This window comes from Hydra vulgaris, chromosome 08 (assembly GCF_038396675.1).
Source record: "Hydra vulgaris chromosome 08, alternate assembly HydraT2T_AEP".
Classification (NCBI taxonomy): domain Eukaryota; kingdom Metazoa; phylum Cnidaria; class Hydrozoa; order Anthoathecata; family Hydridae; genus Hydra; species Hydra vulgaris.
Window position 1 is genome coordinate 5,761,294 of NC_088927.1, and position 24,462 is coordinate 5,785,755.

The window sequence follows — 24,462 nt, forward strand, 5'->3', positions numbered from 1 at the left end:
GCTGACGTAAACATTACTATAATAATTTTAATTTCAAGTTTAAAAAGTACTTTAACTAATATTTGTAATTAACTGAAAATAGTAAAAGTAAAAAAAGTTAAAAAGTTTTTATAATATTTTGTTTCTAGTCATTTTAAATCATTACTAATGATTAAGGCAATATTAGTCTTCAATAACCATGGAAAACCGAGAATGATAAAGTTTTTTACGCACTATGTAAGAATTTATGACGAAAAGTGTAAAAGTGTTTACAAAAATATTTTAGTTTCATAAGTTAAAATCAAATGCAGTATAATACGTATATATATATATATATATATATATATATATATATATATATATATATATATATATATATATATATATATATATATATATATATATATATATATATATATATATATATATATATATATATATATATATATATATATATATATATATATATATATATATATATATATATGGATTATGGCTTATTAAATTTTTGTAAAATAACTAATTTCCTGTGTCATAAATGTAATGAATATTCTGATAATTATGCTGACCACTGATATGCTAACTATTATAGAAGGAAGATGTGCAGCAACAGATCATTCGTGAATCATTTCACCTAGTGTCAAGAAGAGACGATGCAGTCTGCAATTTTTTAGAAGGAGGGACGTAAGAAATCTTTATTTTCAAATTTATTTATTATAAAATTCTCTACAAATAAAATCTTTTATATTTCACAAGTTCTAAAATTTGTTATATTTTTTGTAATTTATTACAAGTTCTGCACAAGTAAAATAAGCCTTAATATTTTACAACTTATCACAATTAATAGAAAATAATTTAACAGAACCTAAAGATGTTTAACAAGTTGAAGAAGTTAATTCAAAAACTATATATATTTTCTTTTGTACTTTGATTGAAGTATAAATTACTGAAAATAAAATATAAAGTTTCCTGCTTTTTAAAAGCATCAAATGGCATCAAAGTTATTAATGTACATTTAAATTTTTTACAGTTGTTTTTACACCTAATTTTCCGAAAGACTAGAGTGCCTAATTAATAATTACTCAATTTATATTAATTTTCATCATAATGAATTGTTGTTCAATTTATTATCACTCAAACTATCATCATGTTAATAATTACTTTATAATAACTATTTATATTTGTTGTCATCTCGATGCTTCAAATTTTACTTTCAGAAAGTTTTATAAATATATGTCTTGCAATTGATAAATTTGAAGATATAGATTTATCGAGACCATTCATCACATTAATAGACAATACCGCTAGACTTAGAGTTTTATTTTGTATCTAACACATTGACGTAACTCTGCTCTTATCCAAACTAAATAAACTCTAAACTGAATTGAAACCATTTTGAATTATAAGTCTTTTTAATAATATTTTCCTTTACAGTTAATAAAAGAAAACTTTTTTTTTCAAGTATGAAAAATTTTTTTTATGCTAAAAATACCTTAGTAGATGTTTTTAGAAGTTAAGTGTTTTTTGAAAAAGATTTTAAAATTTTTATTAAAACTTTAGATAATGCTTTTTTAAGGCCCTATTGTCAAGAAAATTGAAAAAAAAAATTATAATTATAAAGACATTTTTTATCATTTTTTTTTTTATTATTAATTGACCTCCCCAAGACCCAGAAGGCCACTACAGGCGAGGAGGCTACTTAAATGTAGTTATAACCCTATCTCAACTCTATAATTCCGAAACACGAAACTTGACAAACAAGGCCGCTGCGCGGAGAAATAAGTTAAGCGCGGTACTACCAGGGACGTTATTTATTGTGAACATGTCAATTAAAAATTTACTGTACTCACTCACAAAATGTTTCACAATCACAAATTTCACAAATCAATCACAAATTTCAAATCAATCACAAAATTCACTGTAATCACTCACAAAATGTTTCCATTTTTTGTTATTTTTTCTTTTAATCTTTAATTTTAATTTTGGTTACTATTTAAGCAACTTATTTCACCTCAATGAATCTTGATGTGTATTTGATGCATATTGCATTTGTGAACACATAATTTAAATAAACACTCTTTATTAATTTAGTGTAATATTCGTTAATTATGAGTATTGCATTTTTGCATCTTGTCTAAAAGAGAAAGGACATCATTAAAAGATCCGCCCCAGAAATGGCAACAGTATTCTATACAAGGCCAGATTTGAGAATAGAATCCAAAGTAAGAAAGTGTCGAGCTCGATAAAAAGATGTAACCTTAGCAGATGCTAATTTTGCAACAGATTTGATATATGGTTTCCAAGAAAGATCGGAAGTAAGAGTGAATCCTGAAAGATAAAGAGTGGATGACTCATTGAGTGCATTACTGTTCATAAAGATAGGAAGATCTAAATTATTGCGATATTGATTGGCTGAAAAAAATTGAGTTTTATCTGAATTGAAGTTCACCAGCCACTGTGAGCCCCATGCTGTAGCAGAAGTGAGATCCTTTTCAAGCTCAAATGCCCCCTCCAAGCAATCGGAGAGTGTTGGCTTCTTATCGCAACAAGAATAAATGATAGTATCATCAGCAAACAATGCCACCTTAGATGTGAGAATATCTGGAAGATCGTTAATGTAAATTAAAAAGAGGGTCAAGGATAGAACCTTGACGAACCCCTGAAGTTACAGAATAAGCAGAAGAGTGCTGTCCATTGAGGACAACTTTTATGCTACGATTGGAAAGGAAGGATTCAATAATCTTAAAGATGTTGCCAGATACACCGTAAGAAGAAAGCTTATGGAGGAGACCAGCATGCCAAACTTTATCAAAAGCTTTTAAAATGTCAAGAGCGACTACCTTAACCTCTCCACCTTTATCTAATGCGCAATAAAATCTATTTGTTATTACTGTTAGCAAATCAGCTGTAGAATGAGAAAATTGAATTCCATATTGATGGTCAGAAAGTAAGTTATTAGATTTAAAATGAGAAATTAGGTGTTTGTTTATTAAAGATTCAAAAACCTTGCTTATGATAGGAAGAAGACTAATAAGACGGTAATTAGGTAGTTAGATTTACATGTATTAAGTATATTACGTCAAAAGCGATTTTTATGTAAGCAGTAAGCAATATCGGTTAAGCAACTTTTGATCATTTTTTAACTCTTAAATTATACTATAAGCGGTAAGATAAAAGAAGTAATTAATATTAAAATAAGTCACAATAACTTTTGAATGACATTCATGTAGCATATTTGTTACAAAAGTTTGAATGACAATTATGTTTGATATATGCGCTATCTAAATAATAAATTTATTCATTAGTAAATATTTACTAATGAAAAAATCTCAAATAAAATTACAAGTTTATTTATACTTTGTTTTTATTTTATTGTATTTATTGTTTTTATTTTATTTGATTGATTTTTTAAGCATGAAGCAAAGATCATAAAAATATAATTTAATTCTGATAAAAAATATATGATTTAATTTAAAACTAATTTAATAAAAATGTATAATTTTATTCTGATGAAAAAAATATGTAATTTAATTTAGATATTAAAAAATATGTAATTTAATTTTGATCTTAGAAATATACTTAAGTTTATTAAAATTAAAGTTAATTGTTACTCACTAATTTTTTTTAACTAAAAAATCATTTGTAGCTGAAAAACCGCAAAATTAGAAATTTAAGAAATAATAATTTTAAAAACTCAAAAATTTAACATATTTTAATTCATTTATGCAAATGTCGAGAAAAGAAACAAATTTATTAATACCAAACATTTTTTAACATGCAATATTAAATTTGATTATTTAATATAAAAAATAAATAAACAATCCCTTATATATATATATATATATATATATATATATATATATATATATATATATATATATATATATATATATATATATATATATATATATATATATATATATATATAGGGCTCAATTTAACGGTCGGACATCAAACGTTGTCCAGCTAAAACCTTAGATTGTCCAATCAATTTACAAAGAAATCGGACATTTTGACCGACGAGAATTAAATTTTTCAAAATAAAGTTTGGACAGGAATAGCGTGCGAGCGAACGCTATTGCTGACCAAAAAAATGAGTATTTTGGTTCACAACTTGACGACGTTTTGATTATTTGAATGTTTTGGAAATGCGTTGAAAAAAGAAACTATAGCCTAAACTTAAATTAGGGATTGTCCATAAATTACGCAACACAAAATATATTTTAAAAACAGAAGTTGGCGAAATTAAGCTCTTTTAGGCGGTGACTTTCATTATGCTTTATGGGCTATTTCAATTTGGAAACATGGAAAAATAGTTTCACACCTTTAAATTAATCATAAAAAATACATATATAGGGATCATCCAAAAATTACATAACGAAAACTTTCGTTATGTAATTTATGGACTTTTAAATCGTTGCCTAACTCGGTCTTATAAATGCGTAAAAGTTATATTTTAATATTTTAATTTGATCAGACACTGCCTGACCCGAACAAGTTTTGATTGGACATTTTGTCATGGACTTTATAAAAATTTATATGTATATATATATATATATATATATATATATATATATATATATATATATATATATATATAAACACACACACACACACAGACACACACACACACACACACACACACACACACACACACAAAATATCTTATAGTTCAATAAATAAAAATTTAAAAATAATTTAAAATTTTTTTTTTAGTTAAAGATTTGATAAAATGAAAAGAAAACTATAATATATCATTTCGATTTTTTTTTTCAATTTTTAGTTTTGTTTTACTATATAATTTTTTGTTTGTTTATAATGATATTTCAGTTTTCTCTGATTTTGATTATTAAAAAAATAGTTGAGAGTAATATCACAAATGATTAAATAAAAATTTTGAAAATTTTGATTTGTTAATGATATATATGATGCAATTATACTTAATTTACAACTATATAATTGTTTAATGAGTTGACATAAGTTTATAATATAATTTTCGATGAAGCCGTTTATAACAAAAATTTTTATATTTCAGTGCTCTTGGTGGTTCTGATTCTCGTTTAATATACAGACATTATGCTACCTTGTATTTTGTTTTTTGTGTTGATTCCTCTGAAAGTGAGTTGGGAATATTGGATCTCATACAGGTATATCTTTTAAATGAACTGATGTATAAATATCTGATGTAATTTTATAATATGATAATATTTTAATATAAAAATTAAAAAGACATTTAAAAGTAGAGTTATGGTTTAGTTAAAGATAAATCATGAATAAAGGTGATATTTGAGTTGGAGTAAGTGACTTTCAATCAATCAATCAATTCATATATTCTGAAATAGTTGTTACATTCACGGAAGTTCACAAATAGTACATGTACTAATCTTAAGTAAAAACCTTGTAAATAAAAGCTACTAAATATAGTGGTAATTCTAAAAGTAATATAAATCGTCCACAGCTGTAACAAAATGAACATTAAAAGTTAAATGAGTAAAATACTAATAATGATAGTAATAAGAGTGGTAGTAGTAACAATAATAATAATGCAATGATAAAAGTATAATGATAATAATAAAAATAATGATAGCAATAAAAATAATTACAATAATTATAAAAAGAATAATAGTAATTTAGTATTAGTCACACACATTAGGGTAGGTCGATTTTAGCTTTTTTTTTGAATTTTAAGTTGCATAATGTTGCAGATACTGTGTCTAGGTTAGAAATGAGGTTTTGCCAAATCTCAAGTATCCTGGTTTATAAATGGCTTGCGGATTTACATTTCAAGTCTTAATTTTGGACTAGTTTTGTTTAATTGTTAATTTTAAATGTTGAAATATTTTATTTTAAGTATAATAATCTTGTTTTAAAATATCTCGTTTCCAATTTATAAAGTAACCAATAAACGATTTCTTAAAAACCGCAATTGTTTTAAGAAGCCAATAAATTTTCGCTAAATCGTTTACACGCATTTAAATTTAAATTTTGCAAATCTTTTTTGCATTTAAAAGTACTTGTTTGTATTTAAAAGTATTATATCTTGTTTGTATTTAAAAGTTGGTTTTAAAATTAAATATTAAGTATTAAAGAGTAGGTTCAAAAAAAAAATTGCAAATTAAAGAAATCTGTTAATGCCAAAGATAAACTTATGATTATTATATTTAGAGTAATGTTTTTACCTATTTATACTAAATAATTTTTGTTTTGCAACTTTTCGAAGAAACTAATGGATTTACTTAATTTAGTCAGAGGAACTTATGGTTTTACTCAATTCCTGAATGAAAATGATGGGGGCCCATGGTCCCCTCATTTTGAAAACGAGAGGACCATGGGCCCCCAAATTTTTTCAAAAAAGTTTTATTTTTTTATTTTTTAGCAAAGCCGATTTTTAATAGTAAGTTTTGATATTTTAGGTTTTTTTAGAGCTTTCACCCCCACTAAAAAGTCACGCTGTTACCCATGACTTTAAGTGTTATACTTTAATACAGTTTACATTTATAATTAGTCCACGAGAAATGCCAAAAGTAAAGGCTACAATTACACGGATGAAAAGTGAAAAAAAATATTGTGGTGGCCCATGTGAATTATCAATAACAGATCCAAGCACTTTTAGACAGGTTATTCAGTACTATTACTACCTTGTTCATATAAATCCAAATGCAGATATCGTATTAGTGACTCAACAAATAAGCAATAACATAAAATCAATTTGGGCTACAGTAAACCCAAGTTTACCTCTTATAACGGACAAATCTATTAATAAGAAAGTTAAAGATCTTCTCGTACTTGTTAAGGATATTAATCGCAAGCACGGAAAAGCAATCGCTCAAATCTATCAATAAGAAAGTTAAAGATCTTCTCGTACTTGTTAAGGATATTAATCGCAAGCACGGAAAAGCAAGCGCTAAAAGAAATCTTGATGCAAACTTAGACAAACATTTTGTTATTTCTGCATGTTCCTGTTCATTAGATTTGTTTCCCTGTAGTGACAAAAAAGTTTCATGTAATAAAGAAAATTGCATAGAAGAACATATTGTATGCCTTTGCTCTCAAAGTAATAAAGTACCTCTTGAAGACAGAGCTTATCTTTGTAATCAGAGGAAAAAAATTGGTTTAAAAGGTGCATATCAACTGTCTTCCGTTAATAGATTTTTTGTCAAAAGGATTCAAAGACTTGATAAAGAACGAAAAAAAAAATCTCATTAGCTAGTTGATGAAGATGAATCCCTCATACGACACTTAAACTTAATTGAAGAAACAAGTGGTTTAACCATTACGGAGGTAAATATTTTATAATTACATGAAAAATTTGCAGTAGATGAAAAAAAAAGTATTTTATTGTATTAACTTTTTTTAGGATGAAGGTGAATGAAAACCAATAAATAATCCTATCGGAAAATACAACTTGGTTAAACTTCCAAGATTTGCAATGGAACTAGTCAGAAACGAGTGTTCGTCAAACGTAAGTGCAGCCCTTGCAAATGCTTTACTATACAACATAAAATATCTCCTGAAAAATGATGTTGATACGAAAGATATTTTGATTGATAAATGCAAATTAGATAGAGCCAAGTCAAAAGTAAAAATTGCTAGCGAAGACGCGGACTTAGAACAAAAAAAACATTTAATTTGTCTTGGGGTTGATGGCAAGCTCGATCAGATAACTAAAACAAGTAAAGTAATAAACTCACCTCAAGGTGAAATACTAAAGAAATGCATTAAACCTGAACATCACCTCACATTTACCTATAAAGATGGAGAATCGAGTGGAAATTATATGACTCATAGGACGATTCCTGTCACTGGTGCTACAGGCTTAGTTCTTGCTACCGAAACGTTCAGCGTTTTACAAGAACACAACAGTTTGGAAAGTATACAAGCTGTTCTTCTTGACAATACTACCAATACTGGACCAATAAGTGGCTTAGTTGTAAAACTAGAAGAGTTTTTAAAAAGAAAACTACATCTAATTGGATGCGCCTTACATCAAAATGAACTTCCGTTACAAGCTCTTTTTGTGAAACTTTATGGTGACACAACCCGGCCAAGAAGCTTCAGGTATTGGTAAAGTTTCTGATAAATGGGCTGCGTATAAAATTGGACTGTTTAACCATGCAAGATGGTTAACACTAGCTATTCGCCTTCTTTGTTTGTATACTAGAGACAATCAACCAACCGTTTCTTTAAAAAAACTTGTACATTTTATTGTTCGGGTTTACGCTCCAGCGTGGTTCGAAATGAAAAAATCTTCAAAATTTCACAAATCCCCACGCCTTATTTTTTCTACTATTACTAGAATAAATAATTTCCCCTTTGATGCTGTTAAACATATTGTTAAAAAAAACATTAAAAACAACACATTGTGTTTAAAACCTGAAAATATTCTTTATACCATGCTAAAAGATAATGACAGCAATATACGAAACTTTGGTTTTCAAATCTTACTGGCTCTAAGGCAAAGGTATTTTTTTTATAATTAACTAAAATAAATTACAAAAAAAAGACACATAAAATGTAGTAATTGCCTTTGATTTATATTTATAGAGTAAACAACAAAAGTTTGGAAGTAAATTTGAAGAAATTTAAATCTAGAAAGCTAATCAATGGTATGAGTTGGTTGACATCATCAATACTAAATTTACGGAGCCCCCAACAACACAACATTTTTCAATTAAGCAAATCCAATATATGATTGACAATAATGATGAACCTGAAATCCCCGACTTTCCATCTCACTCCCAGAGAGTTGAGTCTATGGATTCGAGAATCGACACAGCTGCATTTTAACTAAACTACTTAGCAGGAAGATGCGTAAACCATATGTTTCAAATGGGCATTATTTCCATTCTTATGATGATATTTTTTAATTAAAAATGTTTTCCTAAATATATATAACCATGTTCAAAATGTTTTAAATTGTAAAAATAATGTTTATTTTGATATTCTTATGTAAATATAAGAATAAAAGTTTCACTTTTTAAATCTTCAAATAGTTAACAAGTTGTTATAAAATTAGCTTAATTGTTATAAATTATTATAAACTTAAATCATTCAGAAATGCAGTTAATTAAAAAAAAAAAATTAAATATGAACATATTTAAAACGTCAATTTTTGCATATAACGCCTTTTAAGGTGTTTTTTCGCATAATCCTACAAGTCTTAGAATTTATATCCGCAAGCGATTCTTCATCCAAAATCTCTCAAATTTTGAGAGTAATCATATTTTAACTGTCTCCAACTACTGCAATATTACGCAATATGCGGAATTCAAATCGACCTACCCTAACACACATACACCTTTTATTAATGTGATTTATATTATTATCATATTTTATTAATGTGATTTATATTATACTGTGATTTATAAACTCAAATAGATTATCAAATATATTAATAACGTTGGTTATATAAAAACCTTACACGGCAGTAATTATGAAGATATCAGAATATAAATATGTTCATACACACATTATGTTACATACACACATATATAGACACATATATAAACACATATGTATACATATATATATATATACTTACATACACACACACACACACATATATATACACATATAAATATATACAAACATACACATACACATCCATGTATACATATACACATACATACATATACACTCACACTTATTCGCATGCGCTTATCACAAACACTTATACATAGATACACATATCTTTGGATTTATAAACTGTATTTGATTAGGAAGGAATGGAATAGGTTACTCTTAAAAATACATATTGAATGGATAGCTTTTAGGCCATAGGGAAGGTTATTCCAAGATTTTATACTTTGGTTTTTTATGGACTTATATCCATAAGTAACAGAACAATGATTTAAGACTGCAAGATTGAGATTATCAGTTGATGGAAGATAGTATCGGCTATTTGCATTTTTTGGGAAGAAATTGTTGAAGGTAAGAGGTAGGTTTTTGTGTTGGTGGTTCTAGACAAACTGGCAATTCAAGAATTGAACAAAGTCACATAGTTTAAGGATCTTAAAAGTAAGATAAAGCACATTAGGATTGGATTTGTATTTCTGAAAATGTATTATTTTTAAAGCTTTGTTTTGAAGATGAGATATCCTTAAAACTTCTTGCTGTTGAGATTGTCCCCATATTTGACAAGCATATTGTATATGCGAGCCAAAAATGGCTCGATATATGTTTAATAATGTTTTCAGATTGACATAATGGCAAACTTTAGCCAGCATTCCATTTGATCTGCTCAATTTTATGGCTAAGTCTTTGAGGTGGGATACAAACAATAGGTTGGAATCAATTATAATTCCGAGATATTTGATTGAGTTTACAGGAATGATTTTCTCGCCACTTAATCTAAAGTTTAAATTTTTATAGATTTTTGTTTTTTTAGATTTGAATATGACCAGTTCAGTTTTGTTACAGTTGAGGGAAAGCTTATTTGAGCGAATCCACTGAATTAAATTGGCAAGATCATGATTAATGTATTTGTTAATTTTTTTTAAAAATTTGTTGATAATGAGCAAGTTAGTATCATCAGCAAAGTGGTAAGAAGTTGCATACTTAATTGAGTTATTAAGGTCATTAATATAGAGAAGAAAAAGTAGTGGTCCTAATACTGAGCCTTGAGGAACATTGTTGGAACATTTTATTTGAGTAGATTTTGACTCATCGACTGAGACAAACTGAGATCTGTTGTGAAATTAGGAGGTAAACCATTTAAGAGGTATTCCTCTGATTCCATAATAATCTAATTTCTTGAGTAGGATAGAATGATCTACTGTATCAAAAGTTGTAAAGTGTAAAGTTTTTATTTTCAAGAGCTTTTTAATTGACTCAGTAATTTTAATAAGTGAGTGAGTCATGGAATGACTAGCACGAAACCCTTACTGGTGTTTGTAAAGGCATTTAAATTTATTCAAAAATGCATAGAGCCTCTTATGCATAGCTTTTTCGAAGAGTTTGCTTAGGTTTGAAAGAAAATAGATAGGTTGGTAGTTGGACATATTCATTGTAGAACCTTTCTTAAATATTGGAATGACTTTACCAACTTTGAAAGCATCTGGAAATAAACCGTTTTGAAATGAGTTATTTATAATAATACTGAGAGGTTTAGAAATTATGTCTGGAATAAGTTTAAGAAGGAATGTAGGAAGGCTATTAGGACAAAAGCTTTTTTTCAGTTTTAGGGGTGCTTTTAATAAGATTAGAGATTTCATTCTCTGTGACAGGATCATTAAAGAACATATTAAAATTCGGAGAGTTGATATAGTCAGTAAATTTGGATGTTGAAGGTATGTTTTTATTTTGAAGTTTGTTTTGGATAGTAACAAAAAAGTTGTTTAATATATTCATTACAGTAGTTTGATCTGTGTTAATATTTTCTTTCAATTTAAGTTTGAGAGTTGAATTATAGTAGGAAGGTTTTATATTAATGATTTCTTTTATCCCTTTCCAAGTATTCTTAATATTGTTTAAGTTTTTACTAAAATGGGTTGTGTAATAAGATTTTTTACTAATTTTTAGTAGATTGCTGATTTTGTTTCTATAAAACTTAAATTTAGAAAACAGTTCATTTTTAGTACTAATATCTTTACATTTTGTGTGTTTTTTATATAGTTTATTTTTAATAGAAATAGATTTAAGTATGCCATTGATGATCCATGGTTTTGATTTAAGTTTAATTTTCTGCTTAGTTAGTTTTTTGTATGGAGCATGTTGGTCTAATATTTTTTCAAATGTCTTTAAAAGAAAACTGATAGATTGACTACATCATCATCTTTTTTAATATATAGGGCCCAGTTAATGTTGAAAACATCTTCAATAAATATATTTTTGTTAAAGTTCTTGAAGCATTACCTGTAGGATATACTTTTTTTAGGGTGAGTTTTTCTAAGAATGCAGATAAATTGAGCCATATGATCAGATATTGAAATAGTAAGATTGCCAGAGATTTGATATATATATATATATATACATACATACAAAAGTACTTCTCCCTTTTTATAAGAAAATAAAAAGTTTTTAATTTGCTTTTGCATATTATAGTTTATGATAATTTATGATGGAGAGACTTGTTTTATATAATAAATTGTTTAGTAAACGATAAGAAAAAAACTTTTTTTATTAAAGATTGTGAAACTATTTTACATTCCTTCAAAACTAAATTTAAATTTTTAAAATCATATTCAATTTAAAGTCTTTTAAAATAAAAATTTTTTGTAAAATAATTTGTTCTTTAAAAAATTCTCAGTTGCGGTTAAATGCTTTTTTTTTATGACCTTATATTTTCTAAATAAACATCACATAAACAATATTAAAAGATAATTTAAATATTCCAAAATAAAGAAAGTTTTTGCCTAACTGAATGCTTTTTTTAATTAGATTTTACAAAAATATTTTCTGTTAACTGAGCACTTTGGACATTCACAAAAAATGTAAGCTGTGTACTGCTTACGAGGCCAGTCAAAGTTTTGTTTTTTTTATTGTTGTTTTTTATGGCAACTAAAATTGAAAAAATAAAAAAATTTTATTTAAGTGATAAAACTTTTTAGTTTTTATTAAGGAAGTATGTTATTAAATACATTTAAAGGAATTAAAAAATACATTTAAAATATTGAAAATACGCTTGCACAATTTTCCTATGTTCTAATTAATAATAGAAAATGCAAAAAACAAAATTTGATACTGCAACTTTCAAAATATAGTTTTATCATTTTAGATGATAAAACTTTATTTTTCCTTTATATAGAGTTCTTAAATTTAAAAAAAAAAAAAAATTAGAACTGCCAATAAAACCCAATAGTTGTCCTTTTGGACAATTTTAACAATTCCATCAAAGAAATATCTTTAGTCGCCCCTCACAAAATTCGGTTACCTGGTACCAATGGGCGACCACAAGTGTACTTTGTTCAGTAAATGTCAATGAGAGCAAACATCAAATCTAAAAAAAGATGACTGAAAAATGTCAAACTTGTTTGAGAAGGAAGGAAAGTGAAATGGAAATCACACTCCCATCATTGTAAATATATACTTCTCTCTCCAAGTTCATCAATAAGTGTAAAAGATATTGCTTGAGTTCAAGCAAACACAGGGCTTTCAAACAATGGCATCAATAGGTTAGCAGCTACTATTAATTAGTAAACCTTACTCAAATTTGATAAATTTTGATGTACATCATTTCACAAGTTCATCAATTCAAGATCACACTGGATATGTGAGGACGGTTATACATTGCAAGGACTTCCATGAGCTTAAAAATAAAATTATGGCCGTGAGAAGTATGTCAAAAAATCAAAGGTTGGAGTTGACAAAGGAGGTGTGTTTCTGAAAGTTAGCCTGGGAGTTATTGAATTAAATCATAAACCTAGCATTCCCCCAGCAAAACTCAACTGCACAAGCAAGGTTTTTAAGGACACTGGTGTCAAAGCTGCTGTCTCTGTGGAACTTCAAGAAAATTATACTAACGTTTTGCAAGTATTTAAGTTGATTAATTTGAAAGACCAGATATTTGTCCTGTCCTGTGATCTAAAACTTACAAATATTATTTGTGGGCTTTAAGCACATTCAAACGCACATTCTTGCACCTGTGTGTGAATCTGGCTCAAGGGAACTTAATAAATCCAAGGAAATTGAGGATTTTTAAAATATGAGGATTTTTAAAATGCTGAATAAAAGAGTAAGATATCTATTTCCAGAGACTTTAAAATTTTTAAAGTCTTTGGAAATAGATGTCTTGCTCTTTTATTCAGCAGGTTCCAATATCAGAAAAGCTTGTGACTACAAAAGTGTTGTCTATGCAGTATTTTTCTATGGGAAAGATTTCATCGACAGACATGGCCAAGCTCTTGGGCTTTAGAACAGCTTCAGAAGCATGCATCTAAACTTTCAGATACATTGGCAAAGTACAAAAGACCCAAGCATCATCCAATATGCAGTAAGAAGTTGTAATGTTGTCTCGTTGACTTTAGTAAACATTGCTTATGAAAAATTATTTTAAGAAGGGATTTAATAATTAATTATAATTTAGAATTTGTTCCATTTAAAAAAACAGTTCTTTTGTGAATATATCTAATGTTTGTTACTTGTGTTACTTCAAGAATGTAATCTTCATTTTGCAATCCTTGTTTATATTTATGTATATTGGAGATTTTTACTAGAGTAAAAAGCAAAATAAGCTGTCATTTTGCATGTTAGTACAATCGATAAAATATTCCAGTAAACACAAGACAGGTTTTACACGTCTATAATACATTATAATATTTATTAATACATTTATTAAACCTTTAAAATACATTAACTGGTTGAACAAATAAAATTAAGGACATTGTAATCTGATTTTTATACTTATATCTATGTAATCCCCATAGTGTGGGCTATCATTGAACCAAAGGTTTTTCCCAGGTAAGAAAGTTAATGTTAGAACCTGTTTTATAACATTGTGTAATATTTTTACATCATTGAAACACTTTTTAAAGGTATCCCAAATGTGCCAAGACAAGTTGTAATCATATTAGAGAGAATGGTAAAAAAAATGTTTAGGCTAAATTTTTTTGAGTAAAACAAAATAATATAGGTATACCAAGAAAAACTATCTATGTTAGAATCCATATAAGTCTTTTAAATATATGCTATAATCTACAGACTTTATAATTTATTCAAGCGCATTTAATTCCAAAGAGTTTTAGCTTATGGCGTCATGGTAGAATTTCAATAAGAAATCTAAAAATTCTTTTTTTTATCAAATAATAGAGTTTTTTTTTTTTTTTTTTCATTATTGATTACTAAGAATTTTGTTTAGTTACTTATTATTATTATAAATTTTGGAAATGACAACTTTAGAGACTCCGCGGCTAAGAAGTGACTTGATCCAGCAATTCAAGATATTTAAAGGTATTGAAAAGATTGATATTAAACAAAATCAAGCACTGAACTCTATATGCTCATCAGGTCCAGCATCTAACATTAGAGAAGCAAAACATCAATTGAAACCTGAATTGGTTAGAAATTGCATGAAAAGGCAATATTTTTTCAGCAATAGAGTCATTTATGGATGGGATAGTCTACCAGCAGAAGTTGTTCAATCTATTACACTTTAACAGCTTTAAATCAAACTTGCAATCGGTTGATTTAAAAGCAATAGCAAACAAGACGAAAATCAAGAAAGCTTATTATTAACGCTTTTTTTATTTAAAACTGAGCAGTAATTAATATATACCGGCTGTCATAGATATTGCCTGGCGCTTTATCTCATCAGCATTAACTATTATATTATATAAAAGTTTGCTTTTTTTCATTATTAATTACTATTTTTTTAGTTATTTTAAATTTTTTTTTTTTTTATTTATTACAAAGTTTGCATTAAAAATACAAATAAAATATTTCAGATAACTTAAACTTGTCTATTGCTTTAAATTGTTTTGTGTTGTATTTATTGTTATTAAATGATTATTATCCTTAATAAGATTCTGTAAAAAAAATATTTCCTATTATTTAACTCTTTTACTACTGCAAGTCACTGACAGCTGATTTTTTTAAATTTTGGCTGCAAGCCGATGGTAGCAGCTTTCGAGTATGCTTCACAATTTATCTTGTTTTGTACATAAGTTTTCACTCTAGACATATATAATTTGTTAGTTCTTAAGGTTTAATCAATTCTCTTTATAATCAAGAACAAATAAGTTGTGTGATTATAAAAAGTTATCACTTGACAAAGTTAAAAAATCTTCAGTAATCCTTGATTAAAAAAACTTCCTTAAATTTAGTTCTAAAATTAAGCAGCGTTAACACTATAAAATTTAACTTGTAGAAGTGTATGAGTATTTGGATGAGACAGCGAGCTTTGAGTAAAGCAACAAAGTTAATTTTTCTTGGTATACGTTCGTTATTTTGTTTTACTCAAAAAAAATTTAGCCCAAACAATTTTTTTTTATCATTCTCTTTAATATAAAAACAGCTTGATCTCTTTAATGAAGTAAGAAAACACTTTTTATGACTTTTTATATAAAGTGTTAATGAACTGTTTTTTTATTTACCAAATTATGTATTTTTTATGATAAATGTTAATCTTTTGAAACAAATTTAAAAAAAAAAAGTAAAAATGTTAAAACAAATGGTTTTTTAAAGCATAATTATTTACAAGAGTGTATTTACATGGAAACTTATATTTTTAAATTATTAAATAAATACACTTGTTAAACTGAATACTTAATATTAAGAAGACAATCGTTTATGAAACACTACTTTAAAAACTGCTGATGTTTCATATAATGAAATATTCACCTAATATATATATATTTTTTTTTAAATCCTATTATAGGAAAAAAAATGTACTGTTAATTTAACTATAATTCATTCATTTATTGTAATTTGTGGCAAAAATTTATGAGAAAATAAATACAAAGATTTAAAAAAAAGAAAATCAAAGTTAAAAGTACAGTTAAAAAAAAATGTTTTTAGTTAAATACAAAAATTATTGTATATTATTAAAATGATGTATTAAACATTTATATTAAAATGATAATAAAAACAGAAGTTCTATCGTTTATGAAAAAAAAAATTTCACAACCAGTAAAATGAAAGTAATCTAAATAAAAAAAGCAAAGCAAAAAAATTCAATAAATATTAAAAAGATCAATAGATATAGGCAACTCATATAGTTTACCTCAATTTAATATTATCAACAAAGCGAATTAAAATAGCATATCCTAAACAGTATAACTATTTTGAACACATTTTCAAAACTTAAATGATTTCATGAAATTTTAGTACATGCATTTTCCAAATTATATCCTGATTATTTGTCAAACCTTGTTTTTAAAAACTCAATTTTTTTTAACCAGTCAACCATGACCAACAAGAATTCATTTTGGGAGGTCAAAATAGCAAATTTAGTCATTTCAGGTGGTCGTTGACCAGTTATTTTCCAAGCTAGTAGTGTGTTGTGTAAATTTATTCTTTTTAAGTTCTGCTGTATAAAAAAAAGTGCAATAACTTTTGGTTTTTCAAAATTTTAAAAATTTTATCCATTCTTCCAATTTTTATTTACTCATCTGCATCAAGCCAGTTGCTAAAACAAACAAGGTCATTCACATTTTTAGATGATAAAGAAACTCTTATTTTGTATAATATGACCAGCAAGAGAAAACAACCTTTTGCATAGTACAGATGTTGTAGGTGTTGCCAAGTACATCTGTGCAACTGAGGCCAAGCTGCTGTGTGAACCTGCATGTTTGGATCACCACTGTAATGGACAGGCCTCTGTACTGATGGTGGGCTCTACTCTGTATTAATGCATACCATTCTTGAACAAGTCTTCCTCGTGTTCAGACTCTGATGAAGCAACCAATATATAGAGCAGGGACGGCTGCAATAAAGGCCCGCGGGTTGCATCCGGCCCTTAGCAACCGTTTGTCTGGCCTTTTAGTTATATAAATTTTTAATAATAGTATAACTCAAAGAGATTAATTTACAAAGAAATTTAAAGTTTATAAAATTTTTATAAAATATTTACAGTTCTCTATCTTCTAGTCTACAGAAAATTTTTTAATTATGAAAATTTATTTGTAAACATTATTTAAAATTTGCAAATTTAATTTAAATGCCATCTTTTTCAAAACAACAAAAATTTGACTTAATACATCGTGTATTTAACAGTGAATGGCCAATAAAACACTTTTGTGAATTTAATTTGGTGCCAGTATGTTTTATATGTAATGAATCTGTTTCAATGTACAAAGAATATAATTTAGGAAGGTACTTGTAATCAGTTTGTCAAAATGATATGGAGCAATGGAGGTCATGAAATCTTGTATTTCATCTCAAAAATTAGACTCTCGTGACTTCTGGAGAATCTTTAACAGTAACTATAACAAGAGTAAATCTGTTATTCCACCTCTCTTGTATGGTTCAGATTTTGTCACCTCACCGAAAGACAAAGCTAAATTGATTGCTAAGAACTTCTCATCAATATCCTCTCTTAATTCCACTAGTCCGGTTCTACCTGGTATAGCTGAAAAACAGGTTAGTCTCTTATTTGACTTTCGTATCACTCCAGCTTTTGTATCTAAAGTAATTTCCTGCTAAGATTCTTCTACAGCTTGTGGTCCAGACAACATACCTGTTATAGTCTTGCAGAAGTGTTCTCCGGAGCTGTTGTCTACACTTTCAAAACTATTTTAGAAGTGTTTATCAAAGTCTTGTTTTCCAGCCTGCTGGAAAGCGGCATTGTTATCACTAGTTTCAAAAGTTCTGTATAGCAATCTGACTCGCCTAACTACCCTCCAATTAGTCTTCTTCCTATCATAAGCAAGGTTTTTGAGTCTTTAATTAAGAAACATTTAATCTCTCATCTTGAATCTAATAACTTACTTTCTGATCATCAATATGGATTTTAATCTTCTTGTTCTACTGCTGATTTGTTAATGGTAATAACTGATAGGTTTTATTGTGCATTAGATAAATGTGGGGAGGCTAAAGCTATCACTCTCAACATTTCTAAAGCCTTTGATAAAGTTTGGCACGTTGATCTTCTCCATAAGCTCTCTTCTTACCGTGCATCAGGTAATATCTTAAAGATTATTGAATTCTTCCTTACCAATTGTAGTATAAAAGTTGTCCTCAATTGTTATTGCATCAATCTAGATCCTCCTATATTTATAAATGGTAATGTACTTGATGAGTCATCTACCCTTTATCTTCTAGGATTAACTCTTACTTCCGATCTTTTTTGGAAACCTTATATCAAATTGGTTGCAAAATTAGCATCTGCTAAGATTGCATCCTTTTATTGTGCTCACCACTTTCTTACTCCTGATTCTATTCTTTATCTCTATAATTCTCAAATCTGTCCTAGTATGGAATACTGTTATCATATCTGGGGTGGATCTTCTAATGGTGCAAAAAGCATTGTAAACATAGTTGGACTCTTGCAGCCAACCTCCAACCATTATCACATCATTGTATTGTTGCTATTCTTTTCTATAAATATTATAATGGGCACTGCTTTAAAGAGCTTGTGTCTTTTGTGCCATCTACTAAAATTCATTCCGTGTTACTCATCACTCAATTAAGTCTCATCCTTTTACTGTGACTGTTCCTAAGTACTCCAAAATATCTTATTTGTCTAGTTTTTTTCCTCAAACATCAGCTCTCTGCTTTTTTCATCTTGTTTTCCTGATTCATACATTTTGAAATCTTCCAAGTCATTTCTCAACCATTATCTTGCTCTATAAACTTTATCTTTTGTCATTCAGTAACCTACAACTAATAGTGGTTGTTTGCAGGATATGAAGATGTTGGAAAAAAAAAATGATGGGGAAATTGTTAAGAAATCTTTTAACTTTGTGTTCAAAAAATATTTACCAAAAAGTTGAAAATTTTAAATATTTAATTCTTATAACAAACAATTGTATAAAGAACTAAAATAGGTTATATTGCTGATGATCTGAGTTTTTCATTGGCTGAAAAAACAAAAGTAAATCTTCTTTTGTGGTTTTGATAAAGATTTTCTTGTTACTGATGAGCTACCTGATGTTTATCCAATCCTATGCAAGGTAGAATAACAAGAGAAAACATCAAGTCCAGCACTTTATAAAGTAAACAATTTGAGGCATTTCTTGATGAAAATGACTCTGAATATGGTGGTCTGCTTTATTATACTGAGCTTAAAAAGATTTTTAGAGGTAATATGCTGAAAAGAACTTTTGATTTGAGACAGATAATAATAGCTTTTTTCAAAAGTATAAACAAAGACTATCACCAGAGTTAAAAGAAATGAATTTCATAGAAAAGTTTGCTTTTCTGATAGACCTCACTCAAAATTATAATATACTTAACAAATAATCTAAGGAAAAGATCAGGTAAATGGAAAAATGTATAACCTTATTCAGTTAAAACTAACTTTGTAGGAGTAGCAGTTAAAGACTGGAAATTTCAGGCAATTTCTAACCTTGGGTGAGCTGAATCCTGGAAACACACCAGAATTTGTTACCTCTATTGCTGATTTAAAAATAAGATTTTCAAAATAGTTTACAGATATTAAGAAACATGCTGATAATATTAAATTGTTCACAGTTTCAATTTCAACAGTTTCTATTGAAATTAAAACTGTACCAGAAAAATTTCAAACGGAGTTAAATGATGTTTAATGCAGTGAGATTTTGAGAAGCGTATAATCTAAAAAATTTGATTTTACAAAAATCTTGACCAAAATAAGTAGAGCAGCCTAGTTGCCAATGCAAAAATGACAGATGATTGGATTGGTGGCACGTGCATGTGTATAAATGTGTTTTCTCAGATGAAATTCTCAAAATCTAAAATAAGATCGGTACTGACAAATACTAACTTGCAGGATACTTTAAGAATAGCAACCAGTCAGTTGCAGATTGACATTAAAAACATTGTGAAATAAACATAGGTTCATGATTACCAATAAACTATTATTTGTACTGTACCTAACAGTCCCCAGTTAACAGCTAAAAAGCTAACTTTGGTTCTCATCAATAAAATTGTGAACACCCCTGCAATAGAGTAAGCTTTCCCTTTGATGGCTTTAATGTTGTTGCTTTCACAGTTTCATCTGCAATAACTCTTTGTTCCCTAAGTAAGTTAGTGACTGAGGCCCACACCTCACCTCTCTTAACTCTAGGTAACTTGAGATCTTTGAATCTCAGGTCCAATGCGGTTGCAATCTTCAGATTTGCAATGTTGGCATTTTGCTTGCATTTCTTCAGCTCTGTTCTGAATGTAGACTTGAGTTTGACCATTTAGGCAGGGTCATCATCTGAGCTCTCTATCATCCGAGAGAGATGGAAAAAGCAGGCTGAATCACAGAGCATGAAACATATGCCCATTAGACTTGGGTGAAGGCAACAGTTTGTGCACATTGTAATGTGGCTGTCTTTATAGTTCTTACCTTTTACAAAAATTATTACAGACAGCTTCACGAAAGAAAAATTAAATAAAGTTTGTGAAGCTTAAAAAAAAATGATTGACAAACTCAATGTAAATTTAGCAAAAAAAATTTATTTTTTACCATACTAAAAAGTGGAGATTACCTTTTTAGTTTAAATTTAATAGTTCTGTAAACTAAAGATTGACTGGTTTGTTTCACACAATTCCTGCTAAATTCTTGTACAGGCTTGTTTATCAATGTTTAGTTTAATTTAAAATAAAAAATTTATTTTTTACTTTCTGATTTTCAAAATAAAAATTACATTAATGCGCAATAAACTGTCGGTATTAAATAATTAGTGCATTAAGACCATAAAAACGCATTAATTTGCCCAGCCCTAATATATATATATATATATATATATATATATATATATATATATATATATATATATATATATATATATATATATATATATATATATATATATATATATATATATATATATATATATATATATATATATATATATGTATATATATGTATATATATATATATATATATATATATATATATATATTTATATATATATATATATATATATCAAAAAAGTGCTCATTACGTAAGCTTATAAGTTCAAAAGTTTTCTTTTAAAACATCTAAATTCCTAATGAATTTTATAACTTGCAAACCTTAAGCAATAATGTTGTTTTATTAAATTTTTTTTTTTTGACACAATTCTTAGTTCAAAAGATCTGTTTGAACAGAGTTCAAACTCACAACATTTTTAGATGTACCACACCTATTTTGCACAGTAATTTTTTAAAATCAAAATAGATAATAGTTTGGGGTAATTAATCAACATCTTGTTAAAAGCTAAATGTATTCTTGTTTTAAAATTGCTTGTGAAGTTAATATAAAAATATAAACTTACATCTGCACAGACTTGTTTGTCAAGGTTCACGTTTTCGAGTTAAAAAAAAAATTATTAGCTTTCTTGACTATAGTAACCTCTTAGACTTGAGTTAAAGTTTTACTTGATTTAAAGTTTTAAGTTTCTAAATTGAATTATTATTAAATTATTAATAAAGTGTTCAAATGTAAAAGTAAATAAGTTAAAAGTTAAATATAAATTGTTTTATTTAAGATTATAACTGTTTAGCTAGTACATGTTTTAATGATTGTTTTTACTTGTCACTATAACTTTGTTTCCAATTTTTTCTACAAACAAAATCTTTTTACATTAAATTTGCTTTTTTAAGTAGATTGATGAAAACATCCTGTGCCAACAAAATTATGAAAGTATATAATAATTCATAAAATAAAAATATTTGTTGGATTTTCCAAATTTTGCAACTGATATTTACCTATATAAATTGATATTTACTTTTACCTATAGCAGTTAGTATAATACTATTTTTAAGTTTAGAAAGTGTGGTAGTGTTTTGGGTTAATAAGGGTGTATTTTACAGAATATGGTTTAGTTTTTCAGTTTCTGATCAACTAGTGGCTATGACTACTATTACTTTTTTCTTGCACTGCTTCACTAATGCAACACTTATTGATTTTAAGGTTTTCGTTGAAACCCTAGATCGTTGTTTTGAAAATGTTTGTGAGTTGGACTTAATTTTTCATGTTGATAAGGTATAAGTTACATTTTGTGCATTTTAATGTTTTTTAAATAAATAAAAATGTTACATTCGATTTAATTTAATTTACAAAAATGTTTTTATAGAAATGTTTTATAAATATTTTGTCTACAGGTCCAATATATTTTGCAAGAAATTGTTATGGGCGGAATGGTATTAGAAACAAACATGACTGAAATATTAAGTCATATTGAGGCACAAAACAAGTTAGAAAAACAAGAGGTAACTTTTATTGCTTTTGTATTTTATTAGTGCTCTCCCTCTCTCCCTCTCTCTCTCTCTCTCTCTCTCTCTCTCTCTCTCTCTCTCTCTCTCTCTCTCTCTCTCTCTCTCTCTCTCTCTCTATATATATATATATATATATATATATATATATATATATATATATATATATATATATATATATATATATATATATATATATAACATGCTGATAAAATTAAATTGTTCACAGTTTCAATTTCAACAGTTTCTATTGAAATTAAAACTGTACCAGAAAAATTTATATATATATATATATATATATAAATATAAATATCTTAAGCTTTTTTTCTTTAAAAAACGCTTAAGACATTTTTTTCCTTAGTAAACTCTAAGTTTTCTAGTGTTGCATGTTAATTTAATGTTTATTATACTCTAGGCTGGTTTATCAGGTGGTACCACAAAAGCGTTTAATGCTGTTAAGAATATGAGCCCTAATCTGCCGAAAAATATTAACCTACCAAATATTTCATTACCTCATCTTTCATTTAATAGATAGCTTATGTTTTATATTTTATTTTGCTTTTTTTAAAGATTTCCTGTGCAGTTTGGTTTCTTGAAAAAATAGTTTTTATAAATTTTTACTTTGAAAAATTTAGTTTTCCTCATATTATATTTTTTGTTATTTTTACAAATATGGTTTCTGCTTGTCGAGCTCAAACAACTTTAGGCTTTTTTATTTATTTATATTTTAAATTATCTTTTTTTCTTTATACCTTTACTCTGTATTCACATTTCTTAGAATTTAAAATCCAAAAATCAATTGAAGACCTTACTGAGTGACGTTTTATTTAAATTTTACCTCACAGTATTGACTGTCTAAAATTATCTTGAACTCCGCAAACTTTCTTTTCTTGTCAAGGAGAAGAGGTTGAATTCGGATTTTTTTAATTAGATAATATCTTTGTCTACCTAGCCCTTCAATTGTGTAACATAAAAAACAATATTTGATCTGTTCAGCACCAGATTTTGGAATATAGTTTAAATTTTAAGTGTTTTTTTTTTAATGCATAAATTTATGTTGCGTGACGATTTCTTAAAAAAACTACATTTTCCTTATCAAAAAACTTTTATTCTCTTTTAATGTATGTACTTAGTTTAGATTATGTTATTTAGTAGCTATCAGGACGAGTGACAACTATAAATAAAAAATGTCTTCCCGATCACCTATGGGCAGATTTTAAAATACTTGCTGTTCTTCAGTGACTATATTCATATCTCCGTTAACAAAACTTAACGGAGATAAGATTTCTATTTTGCTTCATAAATAAAAAAAATCTAAAATGGTTTAAAAAAAAATGATTGTTTTAATACTTATCTTGTTCGATTTCTAAAATTCTCAATTTAAAAAAACACGATTTTTATGACTAGCTATACAACCAGGTGACCCGTCACAATCTGATTATACCAATATCATGTAAAATTAAGTTTTCACCATTCAAAAATTAATCCGATCAGTATTAAATGCGTGAATATTATATAGCGTCGATTACATCCAGAAACGCCTTACTACGCAGCTATGTAACCATTGACGCAGTTGCCATATAAAAGAGCAATAAAAACCACATCAACCAAGGGAAAGCTGTCAATAAAAATCTGTTCAAAGTTATTGTGGATCAATAATTAGAAGAACAATCTTTATATTATATAAAAACTGGGTCACATTGTTCATGAAAAAAAATTTAG

General features: G+C 27.3%; 1 protein-coding gene across 1 annotated transcript; it reads left to right on the top strand.

Annotated features, from left to right (window-relative positions):
• Positions 1 to 27: 27 nt before the first annotated feature.
• On the top strand, positions 28 to 23,288 carry LOC100207070 (AP-3 complex subunit sigma-1). Its single transcript, XM_065802680.1, has 7 exons — positions 28 to 46; positions 129 to 216; positions 572 to 663; positions 5,015 to 5,126; positions 22,439 to 22,510; positions 22,630 to 22,737; positions 23,156 to 23,288. Exons 2-7 carry the CDS (start codon positions 148 to 150, stop codon positions 23,273 to 23,275), a joined length of 573 nt encoding a protein of 190 aa, XP_065658752.1. The 5' UTR covers positions 28 to 46; positions 129 to 147; the 3' UTR covers positions 23,276 to 23,288.
• The last annotated feature ends 1,174 nt before the right edge of the window (positions 23,289 to 24,462 follow it).